Source organism: Hypanus sabinus, chromosome 20 (assembly GCF_030144855.1).
Source record: "Hypanus sabinus isolate sHypSab1 chromosome 20, sHypSab1.hap1, whole genome shotgun sequence".
NCBI lineage: Eukaryota > Metazoa > Chordata > Chondrichthyes > Myliobatiformes > Dasyatidae > Hypanus > Hypanus sabinus.
This window is the reverse complement of record NC_082725.1, coordinates 2,125,147-2,137,697: the sequence shown is the minus strand read 5'-3', so window position 1 is coordinate 2,137,697 and position 12,551 is coordinate 2,125,147. Positions and strand designations below refer to the sequence as shown.

Below are 12,551 nucleotides of genomic sequence, written 5' to 3'. Positions count from 1 at the left end.
AGCAAAATGTAATCTCTGCCATTGAATCTCAAAGTTTGTTTGAATTTTCCGCAAATTTTTCTCATGTTCAAGTTTTCAAATAATTTCAAATTTTGTACAATTTTCAAAGTATTCATATCAACATTTGCTCAAATACATGTTCTAAATTTTGTTCCAAATTTGGTGCTATTGAATCTCAGCATTCATTTCCAACTTTGTTCAAGAACGAGGGGAAAGGATCACCAGTAGTTTCGAAGTTGCTTGTATTAAAGTGGTTAGATGAAACTCCAATGAGTTTTATTTGACTGAAGAAATTATGTTGAATGAAATAACCTCTTTTCATAGCGAACTCTTAGGATCAGTGAAATGATAGCTGGAGGCTAACTATCCTTCAAATCATTCACAAATGCTTTTATATATTATGTAATGTTGATTGGCTCTGCATTCTTAAATTTGCGTATAATTAGGATAAAAAAAAGAAGAAACGGGATCACACACCGCGAAGAACACCAGAGGAATCTGGCTCTGCTGAAGAGAATGAGGTCAGCGAATTTTCACAATGTGCATTTAGATCACCATGTTTTCCTTTTTGTTTGTTCCCAGTGTTTTTATCTACTTGATTCTTTTGTCAGACTGGGGAAAAAGTTATCTTAAAGCTTTTGGATGGAATATTGCTGCTGGGGACGCCATTATTCTGAAAATGTCATCTACTTTATTACGCTGTAGCTGGGTTCAGCCTTTTCTCCTGAGTAATCCAAAGCAGAGCTTGAATTCCAGGGCTTGTCCTCAATAATGCCCTTGTGTCAGGTAAACCATGTTCATTTTCTGACATGTACTGCACTTAGTCCAGAGGAGGTTCACGAGGATGATCCTGGGAATGTAGGAGTTAACCTATGAGGAGCATTTGACAGCTTTGGGCCTATACTCACCGGAACTTAGAAGAATTCAAGGTGATCTTATTGAAACCTACCTAATATGAAAGGACTGGATAGGGTGGATGTGGAGAGGATATTTTCTATAGTGGGAGGTATCCAAAACCAGAGGGCACAGCTACAAAATTGAGGGACGACCCTTTAGAACAGAGGTAAGGAAGAATTTTTTTAGCTAGAGAGTAGTAACTCTGTGGTGGAGGCCAAGTCCGTACATAAATTTAAGGCGGAAGTTGATTGCTTCCTGATCGATCAGGACATCAAAGGATATGGTGAGAGGATAGGTGTATGGGGTTGAGTGGGATTTGGGATCAGCCATGATGGAATGGCGGAGCAGGTTCAATGGGTTGATTGGCATAATTCTGCTCCTATGTCCTATGGTCTTATTTCCCTGTCATTTGAGTTTTCGCTCTGATTAAGGATTACCCCTCATGATTCTGCATTGGGCAGATAAACAGTTAATATCAGAATCAGATTTATTATCACTAACATATATCATGAAATTTGTTGCATCAGTGCATTGCAAAACATATTAAAAATCTATATGTTACAATAAGAAATATATTAAATTAAGTAATACAAAAAGAGAAAAGTATTGAGGTAGTGTTCATGGTTTCATTGTCCATTCAGAAATCGGAGACGTTGGAAAGGAAGAAGCTGTTCCGTAAATGCTTTGTTTCTCTTCAGGCATGCTCCTGGGTGATAGGGGTCCTTAATGATGGAAGCTGCCTTTTTGAGGCGTCACATTTCGAAGGTGTCCTCGATGCTAGGGAGGCTCATGCCCATGATGGAGCTGGCTGAGTTTACAACTTCCTGCAGCTTTTCCAATCCTGTGCAGTGACCCCTTCATACTAGACAGTGAATGTTACAGTAAATTAGAAAAGAACTGCAGATACTGGAAACCTAAAATAAAGAGTGATACAACCAGTTAGAATGCTGTCCAGATACAACTCACACACAACATATAAAGTAATATTACCACAGATAACGAAATGTTACAGAAGATTGACGTTTAGCAAACAACGTCAGTTAAAGTGTAAGTAGTATAACACTGCTGGCACTTCATTCGTGATGAGACTTGGGTGGTGGCAGGGAGTTCAGCAGTTTCATGTCCTGGGGGATGAAGCTGTGTCCATCCTATCAGTTATTGTACAGTACCAATGACTGATGATGGGGGATGGTTCAAAGAGATTTTTATACAGATGGAGGATGGTTGGCAATGCTGAAGGCCTTGTGTTATACAGTGCTTCTGATAAATGAGTGAAAGAGTGGCCTTGATGATCCTCTCAGCAGTCATCACAGTCCTTTGTAGGAACTTGCGGTCAGATACTTTACAACTCCTGTACCAGACGGTAATGTAGCTGGTCAGGATATTCTTTGGTGCTCCTGTAAAAATTGATTAGAATAGGGGGAAGAGCTGAATGTTTCTTTCTGTAGCTATTGTTTTTTTAAAAATTGATCCATTGGTGAAAAGTCTGTAAATATTGAATTAATCCTTTCCAACCTTTTGTCATAAGATTTGTGCTTCTTAGTAGTGAATGCTTATGTTTCCAATGGCAGTGAGTTCCTGCAGTACCTTGTTTGACCTGTATGTGTCAGTGTAATCTGTTTTAGAGGTCAGTCTAGTACCAGCTCCACTAGTGTGTAAAACTGACAAAGCCACAGTTCCAGCAAGTGGCGAGATTGGCTACCAGAGGAAATTTTTTTCAGTGAAGCAGTTTGAACTTCATTAGAATCAGAATCTGGTTTATTATCACTGACATATGCTGTGAAATTTGTTATTTTTTGGCAGGTGTACAGTGCAATACTTAAAATATACTATGAATTATAATAAATATAAAGAAATTAAAAGTGTAGTACAAAAATAATGAGGTGCTATTCATAAATTAATGAACAGTTCATAAATTTGATGGTGGAGCGGAAGAAGCTGCTCATAAAATGTTGAATGTACATCATCTTGCTCCTGTATCACCACCTTGAGGGTAGCATTGAGAAGAGGGTATGACCTGGGTGATGAAGTTCCTTAATGACCGATGACCCCTTCTTGAGGCATTGTCATTTGAAAATGCCCTTGATGTTGGGGAGGCTAGTGCCTTTGAAGCTGAAGTTTGGCAAAAACTCCTGACATTGACTCCTGACCTCTAACTTGCTAAGGCCCAGCGCCATCTCTCAGACGCCACCACCTTGTACCCCTTGAATGGGACCCCATTAAAGAACACCAGGACCATCTCCTATGCCATCACCAACCTTGAATCTGGGGATCTCCCATCCACCACCACCAACCTCATAGTTCCTGCACCCCGCACCTCCTCTTTCTACCTCCTACTCAAGATCCACAAACCCACTTGTCCAGATAGACCCTTTATTTCAGTTTGCTCCTGCCCCACTGAACTCATCTGCATATCTCAACTCTGTTTCATTTCACACCCCTACCCCCCATTTCGGTCCCTTCCTACCTACATCCATGACACTTCACACGCTCTGGATCTTTTCAATAACTTCAGGTTCTCTGGCCCCCATCATCTTATTTTTACTATGAATATCCAATCCCTATGCACTTCCATCCCCCACCAAGAAGGCCCTAAAACACTCCATTTCTTTCCCAACCAGTTCCCCTCAACCACCATTCCCCTCTGCCTAGCGGAACTTGTCCCTCACTCTAAGTAATTTCTCCTTCAGCTCTTCCCACTTCCTTCAAACAAGAAGTGTAGCGTGGGCACTCACATGGGCCCCAGCCATGCCTACCTGTTTGTGATTATGTATGTGGAGCAGTCTGTGTCCTAAGCCTACACTGGTGTCTGCCCCGCACTTTTCCCATGCTACATCAATGACTGCATTGGTGCTGCTTCCTACATCCATGTGGATCTTGTCAACTTCATCCGCTTTATCCCCAGCTTCCACCCTGCCCTCAAATTTATCTGGTCCAGAACAGGTTATTATTTGAATGGTAAAAGACTGCAACATGCTGCTGTGCAGAGGGACTTGGGACTGCTTGTGCATGAATCACAAAAGGTTGGTTTGCAGGTGCAGCAGGCCATCAAGAAGGCAAATAGAGCGTTGGCCTTCATTGCTAGAGGGATTGAACTTAAGAGCAGGAAGGTTATGCTGCAACTGTACAGGGTACTGGTGAGGCCACACCTGGAGTACTGCGTACAGTTCTGGTCTTCTTACTTGAGGAAGGATATAATGGCTTTGGAGGCAGTGCAGAGGAGGTTCACCAGGTTGATCCCAGAGATGAGTGAGTTAGACGATGAGGAGAGATTGAGTCACCTGGGACTGTACTCGCTGGAATTCAAAAGAATGAGAGGAGATCTTACAGAAACATTAACATTATGAAAGGGATTGGTAAGGTAGAGGCAGGGAAGTTGTTTCCACTGGTAGGTGAGACTAGAACTAGGGGACATAGCCTTAAGATTCGGGGGAGTAAATTTAGGATGGAGATGAAGAGGAACTGCTTTTCCCAAGGAGTGGTGGATCTGTGGAATTCTCTGCTCAATGAAGCAGTGGAGGCTATCGCAGTAACTATTCTTAAGACAAGGTTGGATAGATTTTTGCATAATAGGAGAATTAAAGATTATGAGGAAAAGGAGGGTAGGTGGAACTGAGTCCATGGTCAGATGCAAAACGCACATTGTATCAGTACTGTTTAGAACTTGCACTTTGGGTAGTATATGATAATAGCTCTCAGATCATGGCATGAAATGTTCCTGTCTTCCCATAATATGTAGTGAAATTACATTCAATAAATAATGCAAATTATTTTTATAAATCAGATAATTTATTCTCCTCCAATGAAGAAAACATACTAGTTTGCTTCAGTCTATTCTTCTATTTTCAAACTGCTGTCTGCTCTCTTCAACTTAATTTGGTTATTGTAGAGGGCAGAAAAGCCTATGCATTGACATTTTTTAAATAATGCATGTATGTAAGTGTTTGTAAAATAAAATGCACTGTCTAGACCATAAGACATGGAAGCAGAATTAGGCCATTCAGCCCATCGAGTCTGCTCCGCCATTCCATTATGGCTGATTCTGGATTCCATTCAACCCCATACATCTGCCCTCTCGCCATATCCTTTGATGCCCTGACCAATCAGAAAACTATCAACTTCTGCTTTAAATATACCAGTGGACTTGGCCTCCACCGCTTTCTATGGCAAGAGTATTCCACAGGTTCACTGCTCTCTCACTAAAAAAAATTCCTCCTTACATCTGTTCTAAAAGGTTGCCCCTCAATTTTTTGGCTGTGCCCTCTAGTTCTGGATATCGCCACCATAGGAAACATCCTTTCCAAAACTACCTTATCTACTTTTTTCAACAATTGATAGATTTCAATGAGATCTCCCCATATTCTTCTTAATTCCAGTGAGTATAGGCCCAAAGTTGCCAAACGTGCCTCATATGTTAACCCTTCATTCCTGGAATCACCCTTGTGAACATCCTCTGGACTCTGTAATGACAACACACCTTTCTAAGATAAGGGTCCCAAAACTGCGAACAGTACTCCCAAGCGCAGCCTGACTAGTGTCTTATAAAGCCTCAGCATAATCTCCTTGCTTTTATATTCTATTCTCCAATGTTGCATTTGCATTCTTTACCACAGACTCGATCTTTAAATTAACCTTCTTGGAGTCTTGCATGTGGACTCCTAAATCCCTTTGCACCTCTGATGTTTGAGTTTTCTTCCCATTTAGATAACAGTCTGCCCTATTGTTCCTTTTACCAAAATGCATGATCATACATTTCCCAACACTGTATTCCATCTGCTACTTTTTTGCCACTTCTTCCAATTTGTTGAAGTCTTACTGCAAACACATTGCTTCCTCAGCACTGCCTGCCCCTCCACCTATCTTCATATCATCCGCAAATGTTACCAAATTCCATTATCTAACAAAGCCATCGATTCCAATATCTAAATCATTGACAAACAATGTGAAAAGTAGTGGTCCCGCAATACTGACCCCTGAGGAACACCACTAGTCACTGGCAGCCAGCCAGAAAAGGCCCCATTTATTCCCACTTGCTGCCTCCTAACTGTTGGCCATTCCTCTATCCATGCCAATATCTTTCCTGTAATGCCCCCTAGGCTTTTATCTTATTAATCAGTCTCATTTGGCACCTTATCAAATGCCTTCTGAAAATCCAAGTAAATGAATCTGCCTCTCCTTTGTCCACCCTGCTTGTTACTTCCTTGCAGAACTCTTAACAAATTTGTCAGGCAAGATTTCCCTTTACAGAAACCATGCTGACTTTACCTTATTTTATCATCAGTCTTTAAGTATCCCAAAACTTCATCCTTAATAATTTATTCCAACACATTCCCAACCACTGATGTTAGGCTAACTGGCCTATAATTTCCTTTTTTTTTTGCCTTCCTCCCTTCTTGAAGAGTGGAGTGATATTCACAATTTTATAGTCCTCCAGGACCATGCCAGAATCAAGTGATTCTTGAAAGATCATGACCAATGCATCTGTCATCTCTTCAGCAACCTCTTCCAGGACTCTGGGATGTAGTCCATCTGGTCCAGGTAACTTATCCACCTTAAGATCTTTGAGTTTGCCAAGTACTTTTTCCTTTATAATAGCAATGGCTCTCAGTCCTGCTCCCTGACACTCACGGACCTGTGGCACTCTGCTAGTGTCTGCCACAGTAAAAGACTGATGCAAGGTACCATGAAGTTCATTTGCCATTTCTTTTTCTCCCCCCATTATTACTTTGGCTCTGCTTTACTCAAGATATAACTGAAAGAGTTTGAGGTATCCTGCTTTATGTTATTGGCTAGTTTGCCCTCATATTATATCTTTTCCTTTCTTAGAGCTTTTTAGTTGCCTTTTGTTAGATTTTAAAAGTTTCCCGATCATCCAACTTCCCTTGTCAGGCATGGTTGCCTACCCCTGCCATTTGAGAATTCTTTCTGTGGGACATATCTATCCTGTGCCTTGTGTGCTATTCCCAGAAACTTCAGCCAAGGTGTTCCCTTGGACCCTACACAAGCAAAGTGCACAAATTGCCAGGGCCCTTACAGAGATATTTAAATCAACCTTAAGGATATGAGAGCTACCAGAGAATTAGAGGATAATCTGTGTTACTCCACTGCAGAGGAAAGGCTTTTAACATTCACCTGCAAATTATAAGCCAGTGAATCTGACATTAGTTGTAAGAAAGTTATTGGAAGGGATTCCAAGGGACCGAATATATAAGTATTTGGAATAGACATGGATTGAGAAATCAGCATGGCTTAGTGCATAGTAAGTTATATCTAACCAATCTTAGAGAGTTTTTTGGGGATTGAAAGGCTTGTTATATGAGGAGCATTTGATGCTCCAGCACTCTATTCACTGCAATTCAGAAAAATGAGGGATAGCCTCATTGAAATGTATCAAATATTGAAGGGCCTTGATAGAGTGGACATGGAGAGGATGTGTCACATGGTGGGTGAGTCTAGGACCAGAGGGCACAGCCTCAGAATAGAGGGACATCCTTTTGGAACAAATGAGAAATTTCTTTAGCCAGATGGTAGTGAATCTGTGTAAATTGTTGCCATGGGCAGCCAAGTCGTTGGGCATATTTAAGGTATAACCATATAACAATTACAGCACGGAAACAGGCCACCTCAGCCCTTCTAGTCCGTGCCGACGCTTACACTCACCTAGTCCCACTGGCCCGCACTCAGCCCATAACCCTCCATTCCTTTCCTGTCCATATACCTATCCAATTTTACTTTAAATGACAATACCAAACCTGCCTCTACCACTTCTACTGGAAGCTCATTCCACACAGCTACCACTCTCTGAGTAAAGAAATTCCCCCTTGTGTTACCCTTAAACTTTTGCCCCCAACTCTCAAATCATGTCCTCTTGTTTGTATCTTCCCTACTCTCAATGGAAGAAGCCTAACCACGTCAACTCGATCTATCCCCCTCATAATTTTAAATACCTCTATCAAGTCCCCCCCTCAATCTACTACACTCCAAAGAATAAAGAACTAACTTGTTCAGCCTTTCCCTGTAACTTAGGTGCTGAAACCCAGATAACATTCTAGTGAATCCCTGTATTCTCTCTATATTGTTGATATCTTTCCTATAATTTGGTGACCAGAACTGTACACAATACTCCAAATTTGGCCTTACCAATGCCTTGTACAATTTTAACATTACATCCCAACTCCTATATTCAATGCTCAGATTTATAAAGGCCAGCATACCAAAACCTTTCTTCACCACCCTATCCACATGAGATTCCACCTTCAGGGAACTATGCACCATTATTCCTAGATCACTCTGTTCTACTGCATTCTTCATTGCCCTACCATTTATGATGTATGTCCTATTTGGATTATTCCTACCAAACTGTAGCACCTCACACTTATCAGCATTAAATCTGCAATTGTTCAGCCCACTCTTCTAACTGGCCTAAATCTCGCTACAAGCTTTGAAAACCTACTTCATTATCCACAACGCCACCTACCTTAGTATCATCTGCATACTTACTAATCCAATTTACCACCCCATCATCCAGATCATTAATGTAAATGACAAATATCATTGGACCCAATAGAGATCCCTGAGGCACACCACTAGTCACCGGCCTCCAACCTGACAAACAGTTATCCACCACTACTCTCTGGCATCTCCCATCCAGCCACTGTTGAATCCATTTTACTACTTCAATATTAATACCTAACAATTGACAGACAGACAGACAGACATTATTGATCCCGAGGGAAATTGGGTTTCGTTACAGCCGCACCAACCAGGAGTAGTGAAGAAATATAGCAATATAAAACCAAAAATAATTAAATAAAAATAAGTTAATCATGCCAAGTAGAAATAAGTCCAGGACCAGCCTATTGGCTCGAGGAGTCTGACACTCCGAGGGAGGAGTTGTAAAGTTTGATGGCCACAGATAGGAATGGCTTCCTATGACGCTCAGTGTTACATCTCGGTGGAATGAGCCTCTGGCTGAATGTACTCCTGTGCCTAACCAGTACATTATGGAGTGGATGGGAGTCATTGTCCAAGATGACATGCAACTTGGACAGCATCCTCTTTTCAGACACCACCGTCAGAGAGTCCAGTTCCACACCCACAACATCACTGGCCTTAAAAATGAGTTTGTTGATTCTGTTGGTGTCTGCTACCCTCAGCCTGCTGCCCCAGCACACAACAGCAAAGATGATAGCACTGGCCACCACAGCCTCTTAAAACATCCTCAGCATCGTCCGGCAGATGTTAAAGGACCTCAGTCTCCTCAGAAAATAGAGACGGCTCTGACCCTTCTTATAGACAGCCTCAGTGTCTTTGACCAGTCCAGTTTATTGAACCTTCCTAACTAACCTTCCGTGCGGAACCTTGTCAAAGGCCTTACTGAAGTCCGTATAGACAACATCCACTGCTTCACCCTCGTCAACTTTCCTAGTAACCTCTTCAAAAAATTCAGTAAGATTTGTCAAACATGACCTTCCACGCACAAATCCATGCGGACTATTCCTAATCAGACCCTGTCTATCCAGATAATTATATAGACCATAAACAATAGGTTATGTTAGGTTCTTGCTTAAGACATGAAGGGGTATGGGGAGAAGACAAGAAATTGGGGCTGAGAGGATCAGCCATGATGAAATGGTGGAGCAGACTCGATGGGCCAAATGGCCTAATTGTTCCTATATCTTATGGTTATATAGTCTAAAAGTGAGATTCAACTGATCTTTCTGCACTTGCAGCCTTTGCTTTAGTTGGAGGGCATCTAAAACTTGCCTAAAGTGATTAACAGATTTAGAATCCAAACTAACTTTGTTTTTGTTGCATATAGCTTCACTGATCTGCATTTGATTTTTATGAACACATTTCTTTTTAATACAGTCAAGAAAAAAGAAAAATAATGAAGAGAAAGACAAAACTTCAGTAAGTATTAAAGCCTCTCAAAATGGACACGTGTGCAATTTCTCCTTTCAGACTTGGTTTATGGATGGAAAGTGTTTCCCATTTTCCCCTTCTCCAGTCAACTGAAAACAAGTGTGGTGATTTCTCAATTGTTACAATTCCTCCAAATCTTAATATCTTATTTATCCAAATCAGGTTTAATATCACTAGCATATGTTCTGGAATTTGTTTTTTGGCAGTAGTACATGGCAAGGCATTGTAAACTATAAATTTCAGTAAGATATACATATATATGTGTGTGTGTGTATATTAAAAAAATTAATTAGATGAGTATTGCAAAAAGAGCAAAAAAGGTGAGTTAGTGTTCATTTCGTGAGTTGGTTCATTGTTCAGGAATCTGATGGTGGAGGGGAAGAAGCTGTTCCTAAAATATTGAGTATGTAGGCTCCTGTGCCTACTTCCTGAAGGTAGCAATGGTATAATTGTTCTGTTAAATATGTAATTACTTTTTCCGGTAATTGGGGGTATTGAACACATTTACATTCTGTTTAGCAATGCACAGAAGGTGTGTGTGGCTACTATTTTGACAAGAATTTCACAGCACAAGGTCTGGCTGCTTTGTGAGTTTTTCCGAAAATGCTCTCATTGATTTACTTTAAGATAACCCAGATTATCCAAAAAGATAATTTACCCCTGGCAAGGCCAAACTACCAAGGTAATGAGCTTTATTAGAAGTCAAATTCAGGAGATAAACAGATACCGACCTGAGTTTGGTGATGTGTCCAATGTAAATGAACAGGGCAAACTTTTCTATAAAAGGCCTTAGTTTGGCCAGGATTTACTTTGAAATTCAAGAAAGCATTTGGCCAATAAAATATAGTCACACTGTGATGTTCGAAGATGGTTGAAGTAGCGGACTTACAACTTTTACAGCAATGAACTCATCCCATTTTCCATTTGTTAAGGAAAAACTGAAGAAGAAGAAAAAGCACAAGAAACGTGGAAAAAAGAAAAAAGTTTTCAGTTCGGATTTGGAGTCAGCATGAGATGAGAATGAAAAAAGTATTAAAGAACAGAACTTTAGGTCTTTGAATCCTGCAGGCTGCATGATGCAGACTTTGATGTAGGATGCACTGGGACACTACTTGCTGCATGATGTTCCAAACTGCTTGCATTTGCAAACATCTGTAACTTTAAAAGTTTTTATTTATGGAAAGTGATAAACAACAAATGCATCTTTTTGTAGAGTTCAAAATTACCAATTGTAAACATTTTTGATAGCCCCTTGTTAGCTTGTTTAAAGTGCGTGAGATGTGTATGAACGTTAATATAACAGATAATATCCAATTCATTTGAAGTTCCAGTTTACTGTGGCTTTGGCTGACTAAAGGAACTGATGCTTGTTCATCTGTGCTAGAATGTTATTTTTGTAAAATTTCACAATTCTTTTAGATCAACAGGCCTAAGTTTTCAGTTTGAAATTTATTTCTAAATGGGAAGTAGTATCACTGATCTGAGAGTTTTATAACTTTATAAAATATGTAAAATAAACCTGAAAATATCCATCTTATTTTATCTGCATTGTCTTTTCTTCAAGAGAGGTTGGTGGAGGAACAGATCTAATATAGATAATGACGTAAGTGCTTAAGCTAATCCTGAAAGGAATATTTTAAAAATTAGAACTAACTGTCCAGGCCCTTCAGCCCATGATGTTGTGCCTACTCAACCAAACCTAGTCAATTACCACTGAACCTTCTCAATCTAACCCTTCCCTCCCACATAGCCCTCCACTTTTCTATCATCCATGAACCTAATGTGTCATTCCATGCAATGACCAGAATCAGGTTTATTATCACTGGCATGTGACATAAAATTTGTTAACTTAGCAGCAGTTCAATGCAATACATAATCTAGTAGAGAGAGAAAAAATAATAATAAATAAAATAAAACATAAAAGTAAATCAATTACAAATATTGAATAGATTTTAAAGAATGTGCAAAAAGGAAAATAATGTATATTAAAAAAAGTGATGTAGTATCCAAAGGTTCAGTCTCCATTTAGGAATCGGATGGCAGAGGGGAAGAAGCTGTTCCTGAATTGCTGAGTGTGTGCTTTCAGGCTTCTGTATCTTACCCGATGGTAACAGTGAAAAAAGGGCATGTTCTAGATGCTGGAGGTCTTTAATAATGGATGCTGCCTTTCTGAGACAATGCTCCCTAAAGATGTCCTGGGTACTTCGTAGGCCAGTGCCCAAGATGGAGCTGACTAGATTTAGAATCTTCTGCAGCTTCTTCCGGTCCTGTGCAGTAGCCCCTCCACACCAGACAGTGCTGCAGTCTGTCAGAATGCTCTCCACTGTACAACTATAGAAGTTTTTGAATGTATATAACTCTCCATGTTGACATGCCAAATCTCTTCAAACTCCTAATAAAGTATAACCCCTGTCTTGCCTTCTTTATAACTACATCAATATGTTGGGACCAAGTTAGATCCTCAGAGATCTTGACACTGAGGAACTTGAAGCTGCTCACTCTCTCCACTTCTGATCCCTCTATGAGGATTGGTATGTGTTCCTTCATCTTACCCTTCATGAAGTCCACAATCAGCTCTTTCATCTTACTGACAGGTGGTTGCTGTGGCACCATTCCACTAGTTGACATATCTCATTCCTATATGCCCTCTCGTCACCACCTGATATTCTGCCAACAATGGTTGTATTGTCAGCAAATTTACAGATGGTATTTGAGCTATGCCTAGCTAC

The 12,551-nt window shown here is 40.3% G+C and overlaps 1 protein-coding gene across 3 annotated transcripts in view; it reads left to right on the top strand.

Annotated features, from left to right (window-relative positions):
* The window catches only part of fam133b (family with sequence similarity 133 member B), a 58,027-nt gene extending 46,649 nt beyond the window's left edge, over positions 1 to 11,378 (top strand). Inside the window, exons 9-13 of one of the 3 annotated variants that reach the window (XR_009506926.1) lie at positions 447 to 521; positions 612 to 786; positions 6,324 to 6,435; positions 9,769 to 9,810; positions 10,755 to 10,841. Coding sequence is in view for 1 of the 3 variants with exons in the window: in XM_059944953.1 (XP_059800936.1) it covers positions 447 to 521; positions 9,769 to 9,810; positions 10,755 to 10,835 (198 nt within the window). In the remaining 2 variants the exon portion in view is untranslated. Of the gene's footprint in view, positions 1 to 446; positions 522 to 611; positions 6,436 to 9,768; positions 9,811 to 10,754 lie in introns of all 3 variants that reach the window. The other 2 variants (XR_009506925.1, XM_059944953.1) reach the window with 2 other exon arrangements.
* Positions 11,379 to 12,551: the final 1,173 nt, after the last annotated feature.